We start from the raw sequence: 15,520 nt of genomic DNA, 5'->3' as shown, positions 1-15,520 counted from the left end.
TTTCACATTTTCCTTCGTAAAATCACTTACCGTAAGGCGTATGTATGAAGGTTCCTTGCTTAAAATGCTGAACCTTCACAATTGGTTAATGTATTATGCATTATTGATGGGGAAAACAGTGGGAGTTTTTGCGGTAGAGGAGTTGGTAGTGTGATGCGCTGTTGCCGTAACGAAGTGGTTTCAATCCCAGCCATAGTGCAAAAATAAATTGCATTTTATATTCACAAAACGATGCACAGAGAGCATTCTTCGACCGCCAAGGGTCAATGCAATGGCCATACAAATGTTGAGTCCACTTATTACATCAAACATCCTAAATCCATTTATGTCCCTGGAGTTGGATCAAGAAGGAACAAATAGATCATGAGCAGTTATATTTGAAGTAATAAAAAAGACATGAACACGATTTAAAAGCACGAAAAATAGAAATAATTTCGTTTTATGAAAATCTAAAAAAAAAAACGCAAAGAAAAAAACAATCAATACAAAAAACAATATTTGACTACGGTACCTCTGGATGGCTAGACGATTGTCTTTACCGCTTGATCACCAAAGCACTGAAATGTAACAGGTGCCATGATTGTAACACAAGCACGTGTTTATAGAGGGATTTGTCAACATTGGTGCGAACGTTGACAACATTCAAATGTTATATTCATGTTTCACAGGGTAATGTGAACATTCTCTTGAACAAAGCTGTCTTTTTTGTCCACACGTTTCGCTATCAGACGGCAGATTAACACTAAGCGTTTATGAGGCCTAATAGGTCCGTGTATGACGGTATATACACGGACCCTAATGCATCAAGTATTTGTTTTTTTTATTCGTGATAAGAATCAAATACTTACCGCAACAGGGAGTGTGGCTTTGGTGCATAGACGTTATCTAAAAATACAGATACATGAGATATTGTATTTGCATCACCCTAAAGGCGAATGGTGGTTAAGTTAGTTAAGGCATGTCAAACAGTTTTTGAGTGCTGTCAGTCTGAGAAAAGCTTAATCCATAAGTTAATTGAGGAATACATTACATGAATATGTTCAAGAGTCTTTAGGCAACCAATAATTTGTGTCTTTTTTCGTGATAATATACAAATATAAAGACAGATGAGATTGTTGGTTTGATGCGTATCAATACAGCCTACCATAGCTGGTGCACTGAGTCTGAAAATTATCTAAAAAGTACTCGCTCATGTTTTGAACCAAAAAATAGTATTCCCGGTAATACATTTGAAAACACTTACATTATCATTATTTTATTGTTCTATGATATCGAAACTGCAGATAAAATACAATTACAGTCGAACCTAGTTGGCTGGAACTCCCAGGGACCGGCGAAAAAAACCTCGAGCATCGAAGAAATTGAGCAAAGCGGCTATGCTTACCTTCGGAATAATTATATGGCAAGCCTTTAAAACCCCATCTGGCAACCCTTAATTATAATAACTTGATTTTCACTAATTATCACATCCACTGTCCTTATAAATAGTTCTATCTGTTTATGTACTCACAAAGCGATGTACAGAGAGCATTCTTCGACCGCCTAGGGTCAATGCAAAGGCCATACAAATGTTTGAGTGCAATTATTTATATTTGTACTACATTACTAACCATATAGCCTGGTTAATATATATAATATTGTTGTTTTACATGTTTATATACAACATTTTGTATTATTCATGTTGATGACCTCAAAACACATATTTGTATTATGTGATGAAAGTAAAACAAAACTGTGAAACGGTGACAAAGAAATCGGGCCTTTACATCCAGTTCGAGCAAACGAGCAAATTGAGCCAATCTAGTTCGTGCCAACGCAGTTTAGTATAAAAAATGTTTGTGTTTTAGTGGGGTGCGAACCCTCGCCGATAAAGTAAAAATAATAATAGAAAATGGGCGCCCTAACCACAAGGCTACCGGGACTTTTTTTTGAAAATGGTGGTGGTTTGTGTCGTTTATTTATACTCGCACTCGGGCCTTGCCAATTCGGCGAGTTCAATCAAAAATAGTTTATTAGTTTACTTCTTAACAGTACCCGATATCATCACGCTGTAATTAAGTGATAAGCAGTGCAGTTAACGCTCCTGAAAATGGTGGTCCTCAAAGACGATATATGAGCAAATATCAACAATTGCTGACTAGTTCCAGCTTTTGCTTTAAACACTCCTTATGACTTTAAACACTCCCTATGACTTTTACAAACCATAAGCGAGTAAATTTAATGCATTTCAAACTATATTTGGTTTTTGTCTATCTGAGCAAAGCTTAATCACTGTCAGTTTTTTTTTAGAAAACTATCCCATCAAGAGAATATCATGCTGGTTAAGTTTGAAAATGACAAAACTATGGAAGCCTTGGAGGGCCACTTTTGAGTTTCGACTTACGGGTACTTTTGACTTTTGACTTTTGACTTTTGACTTTCGACTTTCGACTTTCGACTTATGACTTTTGACTTTTGACTTAGGCTATGCATTATACACGTGCTCCAGAAGCTGAAGGGAACTACGTTGATTTCAGGTATGTAACCCCTATTTTAAACGTTTTCTCTGGCACATACACTGTGAATTAAAATGATTTTAATTATTCTTGCTCAAATACTTAATATCGCATATATTTAATTGTGGGTTGTGACGGAGGATTTTGTGTGTGTGTGTGTGTGTGTGTGTGTGTGTGTGTGTGTGTGTGTGTGTGAGAGAGAATGAGTTCAGTAATCTGTTGACTATGTTGTTAATGTTTTCATGTTTTAGTGGTTATACATGTTCTATCTTTCTCAACACAAACTCTGATCTGACAAGTTATATCACTTTTAAGACGTTCACAGAGCCAGTATTAAACATGTATAGCTAGGTAAGAAATAGACTGCATTTTTACCGGGCAAACACAGAACCAGCATTAAACATGTATAGGTAGGTAACTTTACCAAGCAAGCACAGAGCCAGTTTTAAAAATGTTTAGCTAGGTAAGAAATATACCATTAATGAGTACTTCCTTTTTGAAGACATATGGAGTACTTTGGACTCAATAGTGTTACCTATGTTGTACAATGTAGAGAATAATATCATATATATAAACATGTTTTTCAGACACAACTACTCGACTGAAAAATATGAAGATGACAACTTGGATAGTGTTCTGTGTCTGTTTCATAATACTGCTCGGTATTGCCCAAGCTACTGTGCCAAGGTACCTACCACCAACATCTATAACAGACAAAACTCTGCTCACAGTAGAGTACTTTCAGAAAGGCTTTAAGATCTATGAAATTGTTGCATTTTTACTGACACGACATGGCATTATAACGTCATTGAGGACAGTAAAGAGAATACTTAAACGCTTAAATTTGAAACGACGTAATATAATATATACACCTTTGGAGATTGTGTCTGATGTTATAAACAGAGAAATACAAACAAGTGGACAATGCATAGGTTACCGTACAATTTGGCGTCGGTTAATGCTGGATTACAACATATACGTCAAAAGGGACGACGTCATGGAAATAATGAGAGCGCTGGATCCAGTTGGTGTAGAGCTGCGAAAAGCACATCGTCTCCGCCGGCGAGTATACTTTGCCAAAGGACCCAATTTTGTATGGCATATAGACGGTTACGACAAATTAAAGCCATATGGATTTTGTATTCATGGTGCGGTGGATGGGTTTAGTAGGAAAATAATATGGTTAGAGGTTTCGGACTCAAATAATGACCCACGCTTAATTGCAAGACACTTTTTAGATGCATTGAATGAGCATAAAAAAGTCCCTCGAATACTACGTTCTGATGGTGGCACGGAAAACTGCATTGCTTTACTTTTGCAGCAATACTTCCGGCACGATGCTACTGATCCGTTTGCTGGGGCTCGAAGCGTTGTAGTTGGAAAAAGCACATCGAACCAGCGCATTGAGAGGTGGTGGGGTACATTACGACAAAATGGAATACATTGGTGGATTAACTTTTTCAAAGACTTACGCGATACAGGGACGTTTAATGAGCTGGACGCAATACAATGTGAGAACTTAAAATTTTGCTTTATGGATCTCATACAAACCGAGTTAGACCGGATTGCACAGCAATGGAACGTTCATGAGATAAGGGAACAAACCAATTCTTCGGTTATTGGTGGAAAACCTGACACACTGTTCTTTATACCAGGTCTGTTTGAAACTCACGACTTCGGTAATGCAGCGAACTTGAATGACGTAAATGTTTGCAAAGACATGTATTCCCGTCCAAAAAGACACTGTGAGGAATTCAAAGAATTAGCACATCTTTTGAAGCCAGATCTACAGATGCCATTGGACGCTGAGTCAGCACTACGACTGTATACTGAGTTGAACAATTTAATTTCGAGAATTGATTAAACATAAATACCCATTGTACTAATGAATATTGCATGGGCGTACGTTATTGATAAAACTACTTTAAGGGTACTGCATATCAGTTTCGAAAAATGGCGATTAAAAATCAGAAAATTGTTCTAAACAAGAAAAGGTCTTTGAAAGTTCTACCATTTGACTTGCTTATATAGTTGTTTTAAGGCATAAATAAAGCTGTAACGTGTCTCAGAAACTGCTTATGCGGCTTCTTATATGGTAGGTGCACTGTAGTTACATTAACCCTTTACTTCATATATGCATTATACTCCTGTCTACGCCTGCTTTCTGGTCAGGATACATCTTGTATGCAAATATGGAATATCATAGAAATTAAATCTTCAGATTCGGCTATGACAATAATATTCATTTGTTTATGTGCTACTATAAAGATATATTCAATTATATACTCATGGTAGGTGGAGACTTGCTTGAATATTCATATAATAAAGAGTTCAATCATAGTTGCCTCCATAAAAACGCATGCAGATCACTGCGAGTGCGCCGGGAATCGCATTTGTTCAGTCTGTGAATGAATTGGGTCAGTCTTTACTCCTTGAATATTCAAGAAAGACTCCGCCCAACATGACTATATAATTTAATATATCTCTATAATGGTACGTACTTGTTATAGCCAATTGTGATGAATTATTTCTAGGATATTGCATATTTGCAAACAGGATATAACCTGATTAGGCAGCCTCTGTAGGAGCGGCGTGATCTGGGTATACCCTGTTTGCAAATGAATAGAAATAGTACATATGGAGTAAAGGGTTAAGGTTAAAACAACAGTATGTCTAAAGCGAAAGTCTCGTGGTCCTTATCCTATATCACGAAAGAGTTCAACTCCTTTCATGCTAACCGCGGCCACAATAATGTAAAATAAGTATGTAAACAGTTTGGATCGATATCAGACGCCGTGTAATTCGGATTCTGATCAGGATTCAAGCTGCTTGATACTCGGCCAACAGTTCTTTTAAATTGGAAGCGAACTGGACGACGTTGAAGTAGACGAGATTACCAGATGACAAATAAGGGTCAAAGCAATTGTATGTATAGCAAAGGCTCGTTTGAATTTGATTGGCTGTTTATGTCGTGGGAACGAGATAAAAAAACACTTTCGTTTTCCCCCGAGTTAAAAAAGAAAATCGGGATCGTTTTCCCGAGGTTATTTTTAATTCGAGAAAAGAAAGTTCGTTTTCCAGAGTTATGTTTTTGGTATATCCCCCGCACAGTCCCCACCCACTCATTCTCCCATTCATTCCGTATGCAACTTGCATACGGAATGAACGGAATAATGAGTGGGTGGGGACTGTGCGGGGGATATTCCGGTATATTGCCGGTATATCGTCAACCCCCCCTCGGGATGTCATTAAGTCCATTTCGTTTTCCCGAGGTTAATCTTTTAAAATATATTGCACATGTCACCTCAGTGCCACCGTAAAATCTAGATCACTAGGTCATTTAAAAAAATTAAAAAATGCTTATGAACACTCTAGCGGTTGTAAATATGACCCGATCTTCAACACACAGCATTTAAATCACACTCTTAAACTTCCAATACTACATTTACTTGGTACTTTATACACAAGTGAGTTATGAGTTGTGAGTTATGAGTTGTGACTTGTGAGTTACAACTTAAGATTTTATTCTTAAATGAACTAGAAATATCACTAAATTTGATTAATACCCCCCACAGCATCCTTAAGTAGATAAGGGCAAGGTTTAACAATAAACATAACAAATATAGAAAGGACAATAACTCCGTAATTAAGCAAATTAGAGTTATGGTTCTCAAGTACTGCACTTCCTCTCATCAAGGTCTATCTTCAGACGAAATTTCATCAAACTAGCAGCTTAAGTATAAGAGTTATGCTCCGGACAAAATCAAAAGACCAAAAACAACAAAGGGGAATAACTCCTTTAAAAGAGCAAGCATAGTGATGGTTCTTGTGCACTGCACTACCCCCTTATCAAGGTCTATCTACATGTGAAGTTTCATCAACATAGCTACAGTAGTATTAAAGTTATGCTCCGGACAAACTTTTGTAGACCGACCGCCAGACCGACCGACCGACCGACCGAAAGGGTGACTCCTATATACCCCCCCCCCAAATTTCTATTGTGGGGGTATAAAAACTTTATTATGCCCCCTTCTGAAAAAAGTGGGCTATATTGCTTTGCACATGTCGGTCGGTCTGTCGGTCGGTCTGACCCCTATTTTTATTGGGTCAATAAGTCAAAGGTCAAGGTCATCAAGGTCATTTAATACTGTAATTCTGACCAAATGGTTTCCGATCAATAACTCGTCCATTCTTTCATCTCCAGTCATCATATTTGCTAGGGAGGTTCGTGGTAATGAGTAGAATACCCTTATTATATTTTGTAACAACTTTGTAAATAAACAAATTTGGTCAAGTTCAAACATTTCAAGAGAAAATTGGTTGTTTACAAAGTCGTTTTGTGCGATTCTAGGTTATATCAGTTTCTTTTACAAAATCTAACTCTCGTTGACTCTAGATAGTGTATCTGTCTTATATTATCTAGTGAGTTTTTTATTGATACCACTGGGGTGAGGTAGATGTCCTGCAACTGCCGGAAGCTATTGTTTTAGCTTGTCCGGTAGTAATTAGTCGTAATTGGAGGCTAACATTATGCAGATACCTTCCATTCAACATTGTCAGGTTGCAGAAACACTGTTTTGGATATTTACTATCGATATCGTAGAACTAGGCTGACAAATTAGAATAGACAGTTTAGGCCAGGGAATATAATTTTCGAATTATGACATAGCCCTTAAACCTACAGTCCTCATATTTGGTAGGGAGGTTCGGGATGATGAGTAGATGACTCCTATATCTTTTGAGGTCAGTACGTCAAAGGTCAATGTCATCAAGGTCATTCATTACTGTAATTCTGACCAAATGATTTCCGATCAATAACTCATCCATCCTTACAGTCCTAATATTTGCTAGGGAGGTACTTGATGATGAGTAGATGGCCTCTATTTCTTTTGAGGTCAGTAGGTCAAAGGTGAAGGTCATTCAGTACTGTGATTTGATGGCAAGGCTTTTCATGTTTTATAGGTATATATTGCTTGTGACATGATATATGCAGACATACCAACTTTTTTGACCTGTGACCTTGACATTTGACCTACTTTTTATAAGTTTAATCTTGGCCATCTTTGACATACATTAGAAAAGAAATATCTGCTTTTAGGGGGGCATTTGTGTTTCACAAACTCTTGTTTAACTAATGTAACTCAATTGTTTCAAATTGCTACAATGAATTGTTTCAAATTGCTACAATGAATTTCACAAATTAATGGCATTTTGTACAAATGAACCCTTTCCACAACAGGCTTTATTTTAGATCATTTCATCATTGTCTCTACTTTTACAATTTTTAAAGTTAAGTTAAAACTTAAGTAATGATTTGAATTCAAGCATAGGCTCCATATAGTCAAATGCTTCATTTTCGAAAATCTGATATTTCAGAGGCGTCCAGAGGCGCTGGTGTTGAGGAAAGGATCAAATATACAAAACAATATACATGTAAGCCAAAGAGTTTGAGTATTGCTAATGCAGACTTTGACAACATCTACAATAATGCCGATGACTTTGACTGCAGAACAACTTTTAAAAGCTCTCATGGAATAGTCTCAATAGTGTTCAAATGATTTCCAAAAGTAGGTATTTATACAGGTTGTCTCTAAGGTATGTATGGATATAACTCGTAATAACTTTTATGAACTTTTAATGGTCCTTTTTATTTATCTGCAACAAACTAATGAACAAGTCTACTGTTGTATTTTGTATACATGTATTTTAACGATTTCTATGTATACATGTATTTTAACGATTTTAACGGTAACATTTCAAACACTGTATACCTGAATCAAAGGGCTCCTATAAGAGCCAACTGGTCTTGTTTTACACTGTGTGCAAATGTAACAAGTGCACTTTAAATCAGATCTATAATGTTAAAAGATATAACTTTGTGTAAACGGATTGTGTGAAACCTCATTTTAACAAATACCTGCCGTCATGAGAAAATGGACCCTTTTGTCTTTCTACTGAATAACATAAAGGTCACTTGTCTCAAACGTTAATTATCTTTAACACAAAACACAAAGATCTATATAAATCCTTACCAGTATTATGCGATATATGAGGTGTATTAGGGAAAATAACCTCCAATATAATAGCCAAATGAGGCTACATGTACATTACTAATTGCACAGGGCATTCTAAACAATCGTCAATCTGATAAAGAGGGCCATGATGGTCCTGAGCTGCTCATCACATTTCTTTAAAGTTCATGTTTTAGCGCAACTACAAAGTCTAATGCTGTCGGTCTGTCCTCAATCTGGTATGATAAGCCCTTCTGAATAACAGCCTTCAGCTGCACTGAAAGGGTATGCTCCCTGTCTAAATTACTTAACCCATGTGGCATATCCTTTCTTTGCATTGCCCGGATTATAACCTGGACAGAGTCGTCATTTTCATCATCCTCACTGGTCAAGTCCCATATGGTTTTGGCAGTAAAGAGCTCAACTAATGAACAACAGAGGCTCCAAACATCTGCTTGTGTTCTGCCTCTCCTAGCTTGCAGAAGAATCTCTGGAGCTTGATAAGCTGGAGTTCCTGGCTGTGTCTCTCTGCGATCTGCAACTGTTTTGGTCATGGTATTCATTACCTTCACCTTAGACAATCCCATGTCACAAAGTTTTGCCGTTTCCAAATTTCTCGTCAGCAAAATGTTTTCAGGCTTAATGTCTCTGTGAATAACTATTGGATTATGATTATGTAAATATGCTACACCCTGACATACTTGCAATGCCACTGCATGTTTTTGAGGCACAGTAAATTCGTACTCATTGTCAGCAAAAAGCACATCATCCAAATTTGGACCTGCAATTAACTCTGTGAGAAGATAGAGACAATCAGTATTGATTGAGTAACCCATCAGTAGAACAATGTTTGGATGCCTAAGATGACTGTTTGTGACAACTTCTTGCAACACTGACTGTTTCACAACTTTCATGCGTTTTATCTTAACTTTCTTCACTGCAATATCTGTTCCCAAATATTCACCTTTGTAAACCTCACCAAAACCACCCTCCCCTATTTTTTCCAATAATTTGAAGTCTCCAAACCTTACATTTAAGTTGTCAGTATTAGCATCCAACTGTGTAAACCCTTTTTTAACTGGTGGTTGCTCTGCAACTAAATTATCAGAAGAACCCATACTCTTTCTTGAGTTTTTTCCAGTAAGCTTAGCTTTAATATCATTTTCATTTTCATCCTTGTCCAGTCTGGTTTCCACAGAATCCACAAATCCTGTTGAAATATCTAAGAATTCAGTTGTAACATCACCCAAAAAACTTGTTTCTGTAACTGTTGAAATAGCATTTGAACATGTACACTCATTTTCGATCAAAATACTTGTTTCGGTAACTGTTGGTGCTTTGTTTACTGCTGCACCATATTTTTCACAGAAATAACCTGTTGAAAAGGTGTTTGCATCTGAACCATCTTTTTCAAAGATTACACTTGTTGCAGGAATTGTCTAAACAGTCTTTGAACATTTGCCATCTTTTTCACAGATTACATCTACTTTAGGAATTGTCGAAATAGTATTTGTTCCTGTACCATTATTTACACACATTGCACTTGTTTCAGGAATTGTTTCAGGAATTGTTGGAATAGCAGTTGCCCCTGTGCCATCTTTTTCATGGATTACACTTGTTTCAGGAAATTTAAGAACAGCGTTTGCACCTGTGGCATCTCTTTCATGGATTACACTTGTTTCAAGAAATGTTGAAACAGCGTTTGCACCTATGCCGTCTTTTTCACAGAATACACTTGTTTCACAAGCTGCTGATACAGCATTTGCACATGTGCCATCTTTGTCACAGATAAAAGTTGTTGTTGTTAAACTGTGTGTACCTTTACCATCATTTTCACCCAAATCACTTGTTTCAATAAACGTTTGTGTAACCATGTCTAGGCTAGAATCTGTAGCTGCTGTATTAGAAACGCAATCTTTCAAATCAGCAGTTATGCCAAAGTGTGTGTTGTTCAGATTTTCAGTAACCTCGCTGTCGATTCGCATATCCATGTCATATCTATCTGTAGTTGCGGGCAAAGCTATTTCAACACTCTCTTCAAAGGTGTACAACGTTTCGCCTACTTGGCATTTTACATTATAGACACCAGTGTCATTTGTATGTATCAACATGAGATTAATCCCTGCTGCATATATGCTTTGATCCTTATACCATGTGTAATTAACGTTTTCAGAACAGTTTGTTACTACGCCTAAAACAACTTTGCCTTCATTCATTCCACATATCTCATTAGGTCCATGAAATATATATGCACTGTCTTGTCCAGCGACGTCTTGTGGAAAACTGAGGTCAGATGAAGTTCGCGCCATGTAAACCTTATCATTTACAGCCAGATACGTTACATTATAACCATCTTCAAGAGGGTCGTAATCGTCTATGTCATCAGGAATACCTGATAATTCCCTGCATTGTTTTGTGCTATGACATGTGATAATTGAGGTGTCTCCTGAATATTCTGATGTTTCATTCTTAGTATACTGTACATGCAGTCCTTGTATTGTCTTCCTGTTGGCAAGATAACTCGTTTCACTTGTTTCTTCCAGTGGCTTTATTTTATCATAGGTAATGGTTTTCGTCGAAAGATAAACATGGAATTGAGACGAGTACCTTCCTGTTGACTTCAAAAATTCTTGAAATGTACACGGTTGTTCTTCTATATAGCAGAAGCGTTCAATTTTCTCACCGCTGTAATTAGTTAAATTCACTTCCATATCATTTAAATTTCCAAAAGAATTTCTTCCATTCGGAAAAAATAAACGTTTGCCGACTTCAATTATTGATTCCACTGACTGAGGCTCCGTTATATTATATTCCATCTTCCGAATGCCCCCACCTCGTCTTGATGTAATTTGTCTAAAGTCACCTTGACAGTAATGGCGCCATCCGATATGTAGCTTGTACATAGTATGACGGCCGCTAGGTTTCTGTTTTCTCTTTTCCTGTCCTGCAGCATCCTAAATGAAATAAGTAGAACATGTAGTCCTAAATGAAAAAGTAGTAGTAGTAGTAGTAATGGAAGTAGTAGTAGAAGTAGTAGTAGTAGAAGCAGTAGCAGTTGTAGTATGAGTAGTAGTAGTAGTTGTTGTTGTGTTGTTGTTGTAGTAGTAGTAGTAGTAGTACTAGAAGTAATAGCGCTAGTAGGGCTAGTAACGGTAGACGGTGGAAGTAGTAGTAGTAGTAGTAATGGAAGTAGTAGTAGAAGTAGTAGTAGTAGCAGCAACAGCAGCAGTAGCAACAGTAGTAGTAGTACATGTAGTAGTAGTTAGCAGCAGCAATAGTAGTAGTAGTAGTAGTATAATTGTAGTAGTAGTAGTAGTAGTAGTAGTAGTAGTAGTAGTAGTAGTAGTAGTAGTAGTAGTAGTAGTAGTAGTAGTAGTGGTATTAGTAGTACTAGAAGTGAAGTTGTAGTAGTACTAGTAGTAGAAGTAGTAGTAGTAGCAGAAGCAGTATTATTAGAAGTAGTAGAAGTAGTTGTAGTAGTAGTAGTATCAGCTGTAGTAGTAGTAGTAGTAGTAGTAGTAGTAGTAGTAGAAGTAGTAGTAGGAGTAAAGGTTATAGTAGTAGTAGAAGTAGAAGCCGCCGCAGTAGTAGTAGTAGTAGAAGCAGTAGTAGTACAAATAGTAGTAGTTGTAGTATTAGCGGTAGTAGTAGTACTAGTAGTAATAGAAGAAGTATTAGAAGTAGAAGCCGCAGCAGTAGTAGTAGAAGTAGTTGAAGCAGTAGTGGTAAAAGTAGTATAAGCAGTAGTAGTATTGGTAGTAGTAGTTCTAGTAGTAGTAGAAGTAGTAGATATAGTAGCAGTAGCAGAGCGATAGCAGCATCAATAACAGTAGTAGTAGTATTAGCAGTTGTAGTGAAAAATCCTAAGAAATGGCATATTATATATGTGTTATAATAACTTCTATTATAGATCAATTGTATGCAAAGTTCTACAAAACAGAAATTAACAAGATTGCAGTCTGAAGGACAACTATATTCCCCACCGCCATGTATAAAGTTATATGAAATTCCATCCAGTAGTTTTCAAGTTATGCTCCGGACAAGAAAAAGTAACAAAGGAAAATAACTCAGTAATTAAGCAAATAAGTTATGGTTCTTGTACACTTCACTTCCCCTCATGAGCTCTACCATTGTATGAAGTTATATCAAATTCCATCCAGTGGTTTTCAAGTTATGAAATATGTTATATATATTTGCACCGCTTACAATCTTCTGTTTAGATAAGGAGATAGTGCATGTTTCTACCTGACTTTGCCAACGAACGACATTCATTAAAAGTTGCAGTGTTAACAATTGCTCCGCTTTTTCATCAAAAAATGGAGCTAATAAAGTGGTTTCCAATAAAGAATACCTTGTTATTGTAAGTCGTTCCCCTGCCAGTACCAAGACAAATCTATTTTTAGACATATTTACCATTTTTTCCTTTTCTTTTGGCTCACTGACTTTTTTAGTTGCAGGCACCAGAGCTTTCTTCTTCAGCTTTTTACTACGAGTACGAATATTTTCAATAACTGCTTTAATCCGCTCTCCTCTTTCCTGCAAAGTATGAAGTGTATTAGCTGTACATCTGACATTCAACAAGAATCTGAATTCTGAAAGAAACGACCAGTTACATGTATATATAAATTATTATTTTATTACACAACACGCTCCTTTCGGTTTCTTCGGAAATATAAAAAAAGAGTAAACTATTCGAACTATTAAAGGCATATGCTACAGACCAGCCACGGTTTTCCTAAAACAACATAGGTAAACGTTGTGCACCGCATCATAATGCTTTAACCTGACGAGGAAGGTAATAACGAGAACGGTTAGTCCGAGGTTTATTTGTCGTAAAGCTTAAAAAAGAAAGAAATGCACATTTACCAGAAAGCCCGATAACCTATTAAATATATACTATAAGGGCGCATAATCCCCAATGCCCGAAGCTCAATATGCTGTAATAATCCAATTAAAATGGTGTTTAAGCATATCAAATGACTAAGTAAGTCAAGTACATAGAGGTATTTATCTATTGATAGTATCAATAGTTTCATAGATCTATAAACAGGACTTAAGGAACCAAATTATACTCAGTTCACATGAAAAAGCATAGTACACTAGTACACCACTGTAATCCACCTAAATAAAAGGGTACTAACAACATCTAGGACGAAACAGCAAAATATGAATCGCGAACGAAAGGTCGAGGATACGAATATTGCATTCTGGTTACGAAACTGACGAGGACGAAACTATTTCCTAACAAGTAGCAGACTTATAACAAGTACTGAAAATTTAAGTGTAGACTCTTGAAGAAGCATATAAATTTACATCATATTCATATATAAGGGACTACAAAACATAGAAATTCTCACATCTATGGCCTTTTGAAAGCGAACAATCGGAAATTTACCTTCACAAAGAGCGAAAGACCTCGGACAAAAGATTAAACCGCCCCAATACTATTTCGAAACAATGCTAAACTGTTCCCCCTTTAGCTTTATTTCATTCCTCATCAACTTGATTAAGTGTGCATTGTCACACCCTATAGAGGTCCCATCGAAACGAGTTACACGGGATCTCGATGAACTTCAACGAATAGTGCTGTCTTTAAAAGGGAGCTCTATTCGTTAAAAACATTTGAAAGCCCACATACAGCTTATTTGATAGTTGTCACATATGGCTGGGACGTACATAATTTAGCAAGGACGTGTTTATACAGCATTAAGTGTGAAATAATGGCCGGAACCGTTGACAGTGTTCGTGTTATTATCATATATTTTTTGGATCAAAGGGCTTAGGGGACCAAACGCGGCCTTAGGAACCCAGTCCAAAAACAATTGAGTGCGCTATAATTAAATCTATCTAGTTCCTTATGTAGAGCTTTCTTTACAGGCGCTTCAGGTGAACATTTTTACCAGTTATTGAGCAGAACCCGATTTCAAAATCAGCTCACGATGACCTTTGACTCAGTGACCCATTTTCAATTAGGACCAAGTGTCATTGAAATCAATACATTATTTCCAATGAATATACGACGATTTCAAAGGTAGGTCAATGTGACCTTGACCATTGACCTAGCAACGCTATTCTAGCAACTAATATGGTACTGTATGATGGTGGTCACGCTTCATTGAATTATACTCAGTAGTTTCTTGCGACTTGCGGGTTGCGATACCAATAATTTGTTAAAGAAAGGACTGAAGGACGGACGGACGGATGAACCACGGATGAAATGCGATAGTTTAAATTACAAATTTGAAACTGCAAACGGCAACAAACAATGCTGATCTAAGTGGGTTTAAAACCCGATCCAATATTTAGGCTTTTCATTTATAGATATGTCAGATTGAGCTTACACATGTAGCAAAGATTCCCTGTTCCTGAAATGAATATGTTACAGAAAGGCCTACATTGTGCACTTTGTGACAGAAGAAAAACACGGGGAGCTCTATTCGAGGGAAGCTCTATATGGAGTGACAGTGCATACAAGTCAAAGTATTCAGTGAACTTTGAATTCTGCCCAAATAGCGTTGTGGAAAAGGATCCCAAGTGTTCCTTTCTAGTACATTAGAAATAAAAACCAAACACCATTTGTGCCGGTGTTTTGCATGAACGGTGCCATGCAAACAAAGTGTTTTCGACTCTTCTTTCCGAATTAATTGCAAATTAATAACACACTGTTCGCGGACGTGTGTATATATGTTTTGTTTTCAATTATTTCGCAAATAATACAAGAAAAAACTAAGACAAATGAACTTACTTCTTCTGAATATTCCTTGTCCGCCATCATGAGATGAGGCATGCATCTCAAACGTAATAAGTCAAAAGTCATAAGTCATAAGTCGAAAGTCAAAAGTCAAAAGTCAAAAGTCAAAGTACCCGTAAGTCGAAACTCAAAAGTGGCCCTCCAAGGCTTCCATACAAAACATAAATAATGCGATCAAGATTCGTTTTCAAGGCATGGCAAGTACGAGCAATCCTCAATCGCAGCTGGAGCAGTGCGCCTGGAATACAGCATTATAAACACTG

The 15,520-nt window shown here is 36.9% G+C and overlaps 2 protein-coding genes across 2 annotated transcripts; one reads left to right on the top strand and one right to left on the bottom strand.

The window, feature by feature from the left end:
• The first annotated feature begins 2,441 nt into the window (after positions 1-2,441).
• On the top strand, positions 2,442-4,359 carry LOC128210695 (uncharacterized). The gene is made up of 3 exons (XM_052915049.1): positions 2,442-2,516; positions 3,083-3,182; positions 3,817-4,359. Exons 1-3 carry the CDS (start codon positions 2,467-2,469, stop codon positions 4,357-4,359), a joined length of 693 nt encoding a protein of 230 aa, XP_052771009.1. The 5' UTR covers positions 2,442-2,466.
• Positions 4,360-8,685: 4,326 nt separating this feature from the next.
• On the bottom strand, positions 8,686-15,278 carry LOC128210694 (uncharacterized). Its single transcript, XM_052915048.1, has 5 exons — positions 15,252-15,278; positions 12,920-13,042; positions 11,340-11,460; positions 10,326-10,508; positions 8,686-9,716 (listed from the first exon to the last, which is right to left on the bottom strand). The coding sequence occupies exons 1-5, from the start codon at positions 15,276-15,278 to the stop codon at positions 8,686-8,688; spliced, it is 1,485 nt and encodes a 494-aa protein (XP_052771008.1).
• Between the last annotated feature and the right edge of the window lie 242 nt (positions 15,279-15,520).

Source organism: Mya arenaria, chromosome 12, assembly GCF_026914265.1.
Source record: "Mya arenaria isolate MELC-2E11 chromosome 12, ASM2691426v1".
In the NCBI taxonomy this organism is placed as follows: domain Eukaryota; kingdom Metazoa; phylum Mollusca; class Bivalvia; order Myida; family Myidae; genus Mya; species Mya arenaria.
The sequence above is the reverse complement of the archived record's forward strand: the minus strand, read 5'-3'. Positions and strand labels throughout refer to the sequence as shown.

Bases quoted from the DNA above. Each gene is read 5' to 3' on its own strand.
- LOC128210695 (XM_052915049.1), top strand. From the start codon at position 2,467: ATGCATTATACACGTGCTCCAGAAGCTGAAGGGAACTACGTTGATTTC. The intron at 2,517-3,082 runs GTATGTAACCCC...CATGTTTTTCAG, and splicing joins GGGAACTACGTTGATTTCAG to ACACAACTACTCGACTGAAA. The intron at 3,183-3,816 runs GTACCTACCACC...TTACTTTTGCAG, and splicing joins GCCCAAGCTACTGTGCCAAG to CAATACTTCCGGCACGATGC.
- LOC128210694 (XM_052915048.1), bottom strand. From the start codon at position 15,278: ATGGCGGACAAGGAATATTCAGAAGAA. The intron at 11,461-12,919 runs GTAAATATGTCT...TATTTCATTTAG, and splicing joins CAAAAGAAAAGGAAAAAATG to GATGCTGCAGGACAGGAAAA. The intron at 9,717-10,325 runs GTACACACAGTT...ATATTTCAACAG, and splicing joins GGGTGAAAATGATGGTAAAG to GATTTGTGGATTCTGTGGAA.